Source organism: Cydia splendana, chromosome 13 (assembly GCF_910591565.1).
Source record: "Cydia splendana chromosome 13, ilCydSple1.2, whole genome shotgun sequence".
Classification (NCBI taxonomy): Eukaryota; Metazoa; Arthropoda; class Insecta; order Lepidoptera; family Tortricidae; genus Cydia; species Cydia splendana.
Window position 1 is genome coordinate 19,355,175 of NC_085972.1, and position 12,094 is coordinate 19,367,268.

General features: G+C 41.7%; 1 protein-coding gene across 2 annotated transcripts in view; it reads left to right on the forward strand.

Annotated features, from left to right (window-relative positions):
• The window catches only part of LOC134796281 (uncharacterized), a 37,231-nt gene that overhangs the window by 13,478 nt on the left and 11,659 nt on the right, over positions 1-12,094 (forward strand). The window contains exons 2-13 of one of the 2 annotated variants that reach the window (XM_063768334.1): positions 1,110-1,250; positions 1,671-1,795; positions 2,103-2,278; positions 3,180-3,313; positions 6,782-6,984; positions 7,338-7,526; positions 8,163-8,305; positions 8,737-8,888; positions 9,252-9,433; positions 9,841-10,013; positions 10,601-10,749; positions 11,197-11,457. In XM_063768334.1, the coding sequence (XP_063624404.1) occupies positions 1,112-1,250; positions 1,671-1,795; positions 2,103-2,278; positions 3,180-3,313; positions 6,782-6,984; positions 7,338-7,526; positions 8,163-8,305; positions 8,737-8,888; positions 9,252-9,433; positions 9,841-10,013; positions 10,601-10,749; positions 11,197-11,457 (2,026 nt within the window). In that variant the 5' untranslated portion in view covers positions 1,110-1,111. Of the gene's footprint in view, positions 1-1,109; positions 1,251-1,670; positions 1,796-2,102; positions 2,279-2,430; positions 2,467-3,179; positions 3,314-6,781; positions 6,985-7,337; positions 7,527-8,162; positions 8,306-8,736; positions 8,889-9,251; positions 9,434-9,840; positions 10,014-10,600; positions 10,750-11,196; positions 11,458-12,094 lie in introns of those variants that run through there. The other variant, XM_063768336.1, reaches the window with a different exon arrangement.

Consider the following 12,094-nt stretch of genomic DNA (forward strand, 5'->3'; position numbering starts at 1 on the left):
AGCGGTCCAGGTGTTCAAAATGATCTTGATGCGACTTTATTGTTGAGAGAATAAGAGCGTGTCAAGGTTATTTTGAACACCTCGCCCGCTTAGCAACTTCTGCTGCTGACTGTACTATAACCACAATAGGTAGGTATATGACCGAAAGAGAAACCAAAGTACAGGGTGCGTAGCTAACGTGTCAATCGTTTACGCTCCGTAGCGAACGAAACGGAACTGTCACTATCGCACTAATTGAAGAGTGATAGAGAGGCACAAAGCGTTTTGTTATCGTAAGCGATTAATAGGCACCCAGAATTGCATCTCATTTTCAATACGGGTCTTAAACATATGTTCTTTCACACTAATTTTTTTGTACCTACCTTGGCTGCCAGTTATACCAAACATTAAGAGTAGTTAACTGCAACTAACGTCTGCTTTAGTCTAGTTGGTAGTGATCCCACCTGTGAAGCCGCCACTTTCGTGTACGCAGATTACTTTACATGTGGGTACCTATAGGTGAGAGCGCGCAGTTTAAAAATGGTTTACCGATATCTAACATAACTTCGTACTTGCTCTAGAATGCCCATAATCGAACAATCGGCCCACGGTCACCTGCGCACGGGCATAATGCGCTTCCGGCGGAAACAGATCGCCGCCATATTGGATTGATTGTGCGCGCCGACCGTGGATAATCGGTATACGACCAATCACGTGTGTTTACATACGTGAGAGTTTTCTGTATAGATTCTGTTATTTGAAAGACACTGAAACTGATTTAGGTAATACAGTTAGATCTTTTTGCCTGTCGCTAATATATTTCACGCTAATGGTGGAAATTTTAACATAGTACCTACATATTTATTCACGATAGTCAATGTAGTATTTGGTTGCATATGTCCAATGCTGTGACAATCTACAGTACAGAGTGGGACCGAAATACCAGATCAACTAACCAAACCGACCAAGTTAAAACCAAGTTTTCAAGAGATTTTAATTCTATTGTAAAATGATCGAACAGCTGTTTAACTTTTACTTTTCATTAACATCTCTGGTTATAGTGGTAATGGCGGTTTGCTCTCAAGGAGTTAACACAAAAGTACGTTTCATCATAGTGTTATCTTCTACAGTGATGGGGTCAGGCGCATCAGTGGCAGTAGACACGCCGGGCGGGGACCTCCGTCTGCCAACCTCGGGCCTAAAGTTCAACATCAACCAGCTGAGAGCGCTCAACGGCTATGTAGACTCGCTTTATGATGACGACCAAAAAGGTGATCATCTCTCCTTAGCATCTAATCTAAAGATACAATAGAAATTGAAAATAAACTCAAATAATGGGTTCAATCCGGAGGTCGCGGGTTTCAAACCCCGGCTCGTACCAATGAGTTCTTCGGAACTTATGTGTACCTACGAAATATCTTTTGATATTTACCAGTTGCTTTTCGTGAAGGAAAACATCGTGAGGAAACCGGGGTAATCCCAATAAGGCCAGTTCCCCCTCTGGGTTGGAAGGTCAGATGGCAGTCGCTTTCGTAATAACTAGTGCCTACGTCAAATTAAGGGATTAGTTGTCAAGCGAACCCCAGGCTCCCATGAGCCGTGGCAAAATGCCGGGATAACAAGGAAGAAGAAGAAGGAAACTCAAATAATGGTTTTGATTTAGGTAAGTAAACCTTTATTCCATGTTTTAGATCGAATGTCAACCGAGATGGAGAGCGCAGTAGAGAGCTTGGTCCAGAGGATAGTGGACGGCGCAGGGCAACGGGACCCCAGGTTCCGATGCTGTCATCTCATCGCTTTGCACAGAGGCAAGAAGGTAAGATGGGTGGATGTTTGGAGTTTCTTCCTAGTCGCATGTCTATGGATTGTGACCATACCTACGAGTATACGCTATTATTTTCATGACGTCTGACGATTTTTTGACAAAATAGCTCGTTGATGTATAACTGAATTTAGTGACCATTTCGATTGAGTCGCTCCATTGCATTGCAATAATTTTTCTACCGTAATTCCTAAACCTTCTGCAGACCTAAAAATAAAATAGATCTGTATGATGTAATCGATTTAAATTTTCCAATACAGCGCTCAATGATGTCTTACTTACTAAAAGTGTTTTTCCTCAGATGCGTTCACGTTCGCTGGAATACCTAGTGACCCTCGATTCTTTGTCAGTTCTAAATGATGGGAACGAAGACTGCTGTCTCCAAGAGGGGCCAACAGGCTACGGACGAGTGCGTCTCACTGGTAAAGAGGCTGAGAAGTGGGAGGAGTTCCTGACCCCTTCAGGATATTTGTGTAGGTTAGTAATTTCTTCTAACTGCTAGGTACATTACTGTGCACTGGAATACCTGGTGATTGTGGACTACCTATAAGTCCTAAATGATGGGAAGCAAGACTGCTGTCATCAAGAGGAGCCAACAGGCTACGGAAGACTCACTGGCAAGAAGTGGAAGGAGTTCATGACGCCTTCAGGATATTTGTGTGCAGGTTAGTAAATCTTTTAAACTACTCGTATTAGGTGTAGTCCTGTTCACTGAAATACCAGGTGACTCTCGGAGTCCTCGGATTCCTAAATACGGGGACAAGGCTCAAAAAGGGGACAAAGGCTATGATGCCCCGGCCCGGATAATGATTGGGAGTTAATCATTATTAATGATTTTAACGATTTGAATTTGTTTTAGATTGATATATAGGTAGTCTGATTGTAATGGAACCCTATAAGCTTTACTTTGGTTTCCTAAGGGCTTTTTTGCCAGATGCGAGGATGTGCCTCGCTCAGAAATATTTATTGTCAGGTAAGGTCTTAACTTTCATGAGGATAGCGAGAAATCCTGACTAGTGTAGCTTACGGGCTAATAGGTAATATTCTAGACAAGCGTAGCTCAATCTTACAGGGTGTCTCAGAACTACCACGTCACAGTGACATCGGAGGTAGGTCAACTCAAGAGGAACCTAACCAGCCTAACATGACTGCAGTAAAAGTTGCACGGTTTTCGAGTTATTACCGAAAAAAATTGAATTTTTCCCTTTGTACTAAAAATGTTAAAACAAAGGGGAAAATTCTCTAATAACTCTAAAACCATGCAACTTTTACTGGGGTCATGTTAGGCTGGTTAGGTTCCTCTTGAGTTGACCTACCTCCGTTGTCACTGTGACGTGGTAGTTCTGGGACAACCTGTAGTCATGTATTTTTTTTTCAGAGACAAAGTCCTAGAACGATGGGTGGAGCTGATCGCGCGTTGCGCGCACGCACGTGGCGGCGGCGGCTCTCGTGTGCTCTGCGCAAGGGCGGCTGCGCGAGCGCACCCGCACAAGTACTGCTACTTAGAGAGGGGTGAGTGAGTCATATAACAACATATATAGTCGGTCAAGCAGATCTTGACAGTAGAAAAAGGCGGCAAATTTGAAAATACTAGGCGCGAAGGGACATCGTCTCATAGAAAATTTGAATTTCGCGCCTTTTTCTACTGACAAGATTTGCTTGACCATCTATATAAGGTGCTAACAAATAAGTCACGGATATTTTTACAGCTGATAGTACTCGGTTCTCGGAGTACATTTAAATATGAAACATCATTGGTTTTGTTATGTTTTTTGGAGAAAACTAGGAAACAAATTTGCTACGTTAAAACACCCTGTTAATTAGATAACTAAATGAGACCTCTTTAGACATTCTAAAACCTCTTTAAACTATCATTTCGCACCGAATCATAACGACATTTAAGAAAAACTACTTTTGACGTGACATGACAGACAGTGTTAAACATCTTGACAGGTACATAATAGGGGTGATTGTTTTAAAAAAATATTGTAATATTTTTTTTTGTTCGGTAAATGAAAACAAAAAAATGATATACAAAGGTTCCTTAATTACAGTTAAAAGTTAATTGTTTTAATGTAATGTATCATCTCTTAAAATATCCGTGACTAATTTGTTAGCACCTTATATATAGTGTTACGGTTCCGTTTTCGAATTTTGTCACTATTGGTGTACCACCAACGGGTCTTATCTTAGGCATTTTTCAATCGCAACACACTCGGTAGAAATCTTGAGTCTGTCTGTACCTATCGTTCGTTATGTTTTAGCCTTGTACTGTCACATCCAGAAAAAGAAGAAATCTTTTGGGCCTGAGGGAACAGTTTACTGTGTTAAAATTATGGTTAGGTAGAATGATGGACACTAGTCGCCCTTTCGTTAATTAATGCTATTTGATTGATAATAAATTAATCATACATAATGTTATCCTTTAATACTTCACTCTTAAAAAAAATCCCTTATTAAATCGAAGCTAATTTAACTTTTCTGTGTTATAGACCGGGAGATAGTGACACATTTTACTGGGTCATTTGTACCAGTATGGCGGTTCGTCAGGGGTCTAAGCATGTAATGAAGGAAAGAAAATGCTATGACCATAGCGCTGGTACCGGCGGCCCAATCGCGTGGGCGTTAGTCGAACGTGTCGGATAAAATACGAGTGTCGAACGATTTGTTCCACAAAAATCCTCGTATTATTCGATAGTCCATAAAAAAGAAGTAGGCGGTAGCGTAATGCCATACTTCTCCGGTGTGACTTACAGCCCGCCATACTGAGGCGAACACGTTAATTAAAAAAAAACAATTCAACCATTTGTACCAAGCTAATTTTTGCACAGGTGATCATCGTCGAGCAGCCATTCATGGACATCACCATGCCATACTTTTCGGATGGTTCCAAATGCCCGCCATACCGCCGCAAGGGAGTTAATTTTTTTTTATTGCTAAACGATTTGTACCATCTTGAATTTTTTTTTCAACACTTTCTGTGTGATCATAAATGGAAATCTCATAATGCCATACCTGTAGGAGGTGGCAAATGTGTACAATATTTTTTTTTTATTTCAAGTATGGTGCCCCTTTTTCCCCCTATTAGAAGTATGGCAAATATAATAATGGTCACATTGCATCATATAATTTCCAAAAATCCAAATGCCATACTGGTACAAATCGTCAAAAAATTGTTTTTTGTTTTAAGTCTTGGCTTAAGTCTCACAGTCGTCCGCCCCGTAGTTATAATCTGAAATATATTTTTTTAGGTACAATTGTATCCAAACAAACAGAATATGATGATGCCATGCTGTAAAAAATTATTTTACGTATACATAGTCGTATTTTTGAAACGTGTCGATTAAATAAGTTTTTCAAGTATGGCAGCACTTTATCCCCCTACTATGTATGGCAATTATAATAACGGTCACATTTTATCAAATACTCTCCAAAAATTTAAATGCAATACTGGTACAAATCGTTTAGCAAAAAAAAAAAAATTAACTTCCTTGCGGCGGTATGGCGGGCATTTGGAACCATCCGAAAAGTATGGCATGGTGATGTCCATGAATGGCTGCTCGACGATGATCACCTGTGCAAAAATTAGCTTGGTACAAATGGTTGAATTGTTTTTTTTTAATTAACGTGTTCGCCTCAGTATGGCGGGCTGTAAGTCACACCGGAGAAGTATGGCATTACGCTACCGCCTACTTCTTTTTTATGGACTATCGAATAATACGAGGATTTTTGTGGTACAAATCGTTCGACACTCGTATTTTATCCGACACGTTCGACTAACGCCCACGCGATTGGGCCGCCGGTACCAGCGCTATGGTCATAGCATTTTCTTTCCTTCATTACATGCTTAGACCCCTGACGAACCGCCATACTGGTACAAATGACCCAGTAAAATGTGTCACTATCTCCCGGTCTATTAGTCTAATAGACAATTTTCTATAAACAACAAACAGTTATGTAAGTATTATAAAAAAACAAAAACCTCGTCGGAAATACAGGGTCATTGAAAACTCAAATTCAGCAAACAAAACAATTTGGAACAACTCCAAAACTCCCATCAAACCAGCCCACATTTTAATGATCCCGTCGTTTAAGGTTACCTTAAACTTAACAATATCGTTCATCGTTCACAAACAAACCCGTTATTTTCGCACGATATTTCAACACAGACCTAATAATTAATCATAAGTTGCGAAACACCTACCACACCTATTCAAATCAACCTAAGTAATATTTTTCCCTTTCACACCTTAATAAATAAGCGAGAGACGAAACGATTTTCATTCCGTAGATTTTCAGGATTGAGTCGGAATCCGGCGACTTGCTTGGAGAATTTTACCAATCCACTCTCTTATCACAATAATTAGAGCCTTATTCGCTTGTAATTTGGCTTATTATCCTTTAGCCAGCTTAGATGTGCACTATGATCGAAAAAGTTATCAAGTGCGTTTGAAATAAGGTCGAATATTAATTGGCAAGAAGCGAGGATTTGTGAATGAAAGAAGGTTCGTCGGGAGGAAGTTTGATTAAATTTTAATAGAGCGTTTACGAAAATAGCTACTGTTTATTTATGGGGTGTGAATGTGAATGCAAACGGCATTTTGCTAATAGTTTGTTTCGCATGAATTGTTTTGAAAGGATTGTTTTATTTGCACAAGGAAATTAACACTGAACGCTGTTTGAAAATGTAATACCTATATCGTGTTGATACAGGATACTCGCAAATGTACATAATTTATTTTCATAATCGTTACGTTAAAATATTATACGCCACATTAGTGTATTGTATAATATAGGTTAATTATTTGCGGTATAGGTACCTAATCAAGATACCGTAGTCAACAATGTAATGACACGCGTATTATCTATCCGAGTTTTAAACTTGATAGCCTCCTCCTTCACGTAAAAATTGGCGGGCTACCTAACTACTTAGTGTGGTCGGACTCTATAAATATGCTAAATCATATTTAATTCTTCCAGCGTCCCCACCTCAAGCCATGACCGACCGTCGCCTAGCCATCGTGGAAGGCGCAGCTTGGGTGATGGTCCGTGTCGGCGCCGGCGAAGCTGAAGCGAAGCTCATGCTGGGAATGAGGGTCGGTGGCGTGAGTGCGGCCGCTTATACCTGCCGCGTGCCGCTTACAAGCCCTTTGGCACTCCTACACTACACCGCAGCAAATCAGGTACCCAAGCCGAATATAAATAGTTTTATTGGTTTTCTAATATGAATTAGCTTTTGTTTCAAGAGAGGAGGAGTAGAATAAAGCATACAAATCTTATCCACTTTCATCTACCAACAAAAATGCTGCTCGCGCGGTAGTATACAGTAGCGGTCATGTTATCGTGTTGTTCTTCCTTCTTCCTTTTGTCTCTCTTAAATGTTCATATTTAACAGGAAGTCCGTGTCTGGCTCTTGCCCTGGTCTAACTAAGTTTCCTTTAGGTAGTAATTTCACTATCACTTTTATGAATCATCCCACGCAACCTACCAGCAATAAACTCTGGATCAAACATTTTTACTCATAATAATTTCTCAGGGTTACTACGCAACGGCAGTGGGCCCACCTTCAAACTTGACGTGCGTCGAACGAGCAGCTACCTGGCAGCTATGGCACCCTTCGTTAGAAGCAACCCTGGACGCGCACTTCTCTGAACTGTCCACTATAGCCAGGGTAGCTGGTGCCCTCAACTCATTGTTGGATAAGATGAGGGAAGGGATATATCAGGTAGGTGTATAAGATGAGGGAGGGGATACCTCGGGTAAGTGCTTCATAGCATTGCAGAATGGATCGAACGACCTAGCAACTATGGCATCCTTCATTAGAAGCAACCCTGGACACGCACTTCTCTGAACTGTCTACTATAGCGAGGGTCGCCGGGGCCCTCAACTCATTGTTGGGAAGGGATATATCAGGTTGGTGTACTTTCGTACCACGTTACAAGAAAGTAGGTAGGTACTTAATTTTATTCTCCACTAATTCTAGGTAATTATTGTTATATATTTTAAATACAGTCAAAAAATACAAACTAAAATTAAAAACAAAAAAAAAAATTAAAACTAAATTCAAACTAAGCTTAAAAACAAAACTATAAATAGAAAACTTGCCCCAAATCACCGTCTATTGGCAGCGTGCCCAGAAGGCTGGCAGCATTGCCACGTTGTATGGCAATGCTGATCCGCTGCGCTAGATATGACCCAGCCCTCTGGTCACGCGTCAACTCGACTAACCTGCGGCTACATTAGTTGAAAACCCTGTGGGCGCTTTCCCCCCAAGGCCGCATAGTCTCAGCCCCAAACGGCTCAAATGTAGGTAATTATATCTTGTAGGTTTTTCCTGAGTATTTAACAGATCTTATTCCAGGGTTCCCTCCGCGGTGTGAGCCGCTACATGGCGCAGTGCGCTCTGCGCCGGCGCGTGGATCGCTGCGCGGTGCACGGTCAGGCCGCTGCGCGATTGATTGCGCAGACTCATGCGTCGCATCATCTGCTCTTGGTTTTGGACTCGTGAGTACGAGTATAATGTTAACTTAATTTTGTAATGATAGCAGCACACTTGAACGTATTCTATAATGCCTCGGTAAAATACGTCGCTCCAATGTTGTTGCTTTAAGGAAGTCAGCAAAGATAAACTGGAAAGCTTAGGTACTCCATCACAGTACGTGATAAATGCTAGAACTATGATTTATTGACAGGAAACTATAAAGGTTGACTCACGCTAGACCGGCCGTGCCCGGGTCGGAGCTTCCGGCGCTTCGTTTTCTATCAAAAGCACCACGTGATCGCCGTTCAGCCGTCATAGAAAATGACATGTCGGACGCCTCGGCCCGGGCACGGCCAGGTCTAACGTGAGTCATCCATAAACATCAAATATGTGACATTGTAATCACCAATCAATACAGTTACAGTTACAAATCGATATTCTTCTTTAAATTCAGGTTGCTAGCTGTATGTGAGCGGGGAACAACAGCAGGCTACGTTTATCCCGTAGACCGAGTTGCCCTGGTGAGGCGAGGGGCACGCGGCGCGGACTGGGCCGCCGATGCAGCTACAATTCGACGGTGTATCATGGACTTGCATCGTCTGCCTGGTTAGTGCCTCCAATACCTACGTCTGTATAGACTAACAGTTTGATCTGCAGCTGTGGTAATTGATGGGGGAGGTATATAATTAGCAGTGGATACATTTGGATAACAGATAGATAGATCCATAACTGCTTATACATATATTAGTAGACGGCTGCAGCACGAGGCTTGGACTGGGCTGCGGCAGAACTTTGCGTCTTCATGTCTGTGTACTGTGAAGACTACCAACGACGTGTGATAGGCTACAAGACATTTTAGTTCCGTCTATTTATGAATTATCCTGCGGCAAACCAAATGAATCGCTCAAACTGAACCAAAACCATTCCTACGACTGAAGAAGACAATGCTAAGCCAGCAATGCTTTTCAGGGTCCGAAAACATCCTGCTGACGCCCTCCGAGTCCCTAGAATCGGTGCTGTTTTCTCGCTGGGAGAACCTGAACAGAGTTCCTAAGCCTACGACTGGGGTCCCAAGCTTCACCAGACGTCAGCTGATGTATCTGTGGAGAGTCGCCAGTGAGCTGGTGGCTTGTAAGAACATGGTGGTTTGTGTAAGTCGAATATTTACTTACATATATTTCACACAAGTTCAAGGACAGTGGCATCGTGTCCAGTCCAAGTCTTCTTTTGTCAGAATGTGTTTCTATTCCCCTGTTTTTCAAAAGGTTTAGCTTTAGCGTCTGTCTGCTAGTTGATAGTTTATCTGCAACTTGTCCTACACAATGTCAGGCATATTATGGTTGCAATGTCCGCAATTAAGTGGAATTATATTACCTTTACCTATGTCACGTCTGACACAGCGCGTAGTATGAGACAAGCGAAGGCAATATCGCGCGCATTTGTGAGTCGTGCGCTATAAGAGCAATTACGCATTATTTGATATTACCATTAAAATTGTTAAGTAACGGTTATAAAGATGGTAAATAATAAACGTTAAGTAGGTAATTAAATTCCACAGGAAAATCACAGCACATTCCGTGCCAACTTGCTCCAAGTGACCTCTCAGCACGAAAACATAGAGCAGCTGATCCACATCCTGGCGATCATGCTCGACCAAGCACGAGACTTGTATCTGAACAATATCGAGACCAGAAGCCTGGGAGAGTTCGACAGAGATACTTCTACTTATAGGTAAATTCATGAAATCTTCATTATGAAAAGTCTGTGGAGTTAGACCAAAAAAAAGTCTGCAGAAATTTTGACAGCACACGCAGTGCCAGTGTTATTTATACGGCATAATTTCATAGAAGTTTGACGTTTAAAATAACACCTGCACTGCGTGTGCTTTTAAAATCTCTGCAGACTTTTCTTGGTTTAACTCTATCAAAATTGATTTTGTATTAAGCAGAAAATGTATGTAAATTCTGGGCAAAGAAATCGCGCGCCCATAATCGCCTGAGATGCCGGACCGACACTTTTTGGACAAAATTTCTTGGTGTCGGTCGACCACGGGCCCAATATCTCCATTGCATGCGCCTCATACTCATTTATACTTCATACTCATACTCATTCCTCAAGAACGCGTATTTACGGCGCTTGAAAGTTTGGGCCTGGTCCGCGGCAGTCCCTGGCTTTAGAGCTGACCCTTCCACGTGGGATGGAGCCAACGTGTCCACGCAGGTGGCGTCCCACGCAAAAGGGCAACCCAGGCTCCAGGGCAAGAGAGTGCTGCAGTCATCAAGTCTGGAGGTTATTTAATTAAATATGTGAAATTGTAGGTCAAAGAAATGGAACAAGCTAAAGGACTACTACGATGCGTCTTCAGCATGTTTGATCGACGCAGTCAGACGGGACCCGGAGCTACGGACAGAGAATTTGGACGATGAGCTCAATGTAATGAGGAATGTGCTCAATTGGCTTTATAAAGGTAAGTTTTCACACAGTCATTGCCGAACCTTTAAAATAAAGAGTCCTTCTTGTTACGCGTCAAAAAACTTTGGAGCGAAGTCTTGTGAAACGTAGTCTGTTTTCCAAGTTACTTAATTCATCTCGATTACACACTCAACGCTATCTATGCCTGCCAGTCTCTTTTTATCGAGACAGTGAACTGTATATGTCTAACTTAACAGTCTCCTCCCATTCCGTCCTTCAGTAATAACTCCCACCGTCCCAAATAAGGGTAAAATTTCGGAATAAAAAGTATCCTCTCAAAGTGTATTCTCAGTTATATACTATCTATCAGTTCCGGTCATCGATTCAGTCGTTTTGTGCATGACGAAGGAACAAAAATACAAACATCTAAACATCCAAACTTTTTCTTTTCGAAGGATAAACTTACAAATTCTGCTATTTCTGTACATTTGTTGCATCTCAGGTGTCAAAGACGACAAGAAATACCTCAGCCCAGTCCTCAAGCCATACCTCGATACCCTCTTCACCGGATCCCTAGAAAACTCCTGGTTCCTCGAAGAGTTTGACACTAAGAAGAGTGAAGCCGAATTCCAAGGACTTAAGGAGTACTGTACTGGTGTCCATGATGGGGCGATTGAGCCCTGTCTCGGGCTGTTGGATGCAGCTAAGAAGCTAGCTTGGGCTAAAGCTATGGTGGATTTTGTGGACAGATATAAGCATATCGGTGAGTTTTAATTCTATAAGTAGGTTACTAGAGTTAGACTAAGAAAAGTCTGCAGAGATTTTGATATCCCTCGCAGTGCATGCGTTATTTTAAACGTCAAGCTTCTATGAAATTATTACGTACAAATAAGACTTGCACTGCTTGCGCTGCAGACTTATCTTAGTCTAACTCTAGTAATATATAGAAATAATCATGGATATCGTAGTCACAAAGCAACCATATTTTTTTATTTAAAGAGACACGACAATTGCATCAATGCGGTGCAGGTATGTGGTATGTATAACTGTTGTAGTAGCAGTTGGCAGTCATTAACTGTGCGTTTCTCCAGAAACCTGCTTCGCACAGCTAAACGAACTGTCGCCTTCGCGGATTTCTGGGGCGATACCACATTAAAAACCTTCAAGAAAAGAGCGTAAGGTAAGGTGGGATAAGACTATCACCGGGGTAAGACTATCACTTGTATGGAATCCTCATCTTGCCCCGAGCAAAATAAACTATGTTAGTCTTATCCCATCTTACCTTATTCCCATCGTAAAGGCACATGCAACCCCTTTGGAATTGCAGGTGTCCATCATGGGCGACGGTAATCGTTTACCATTAAGTGATTCATCTGCTCAGTTGCCTTCATAGAAATATA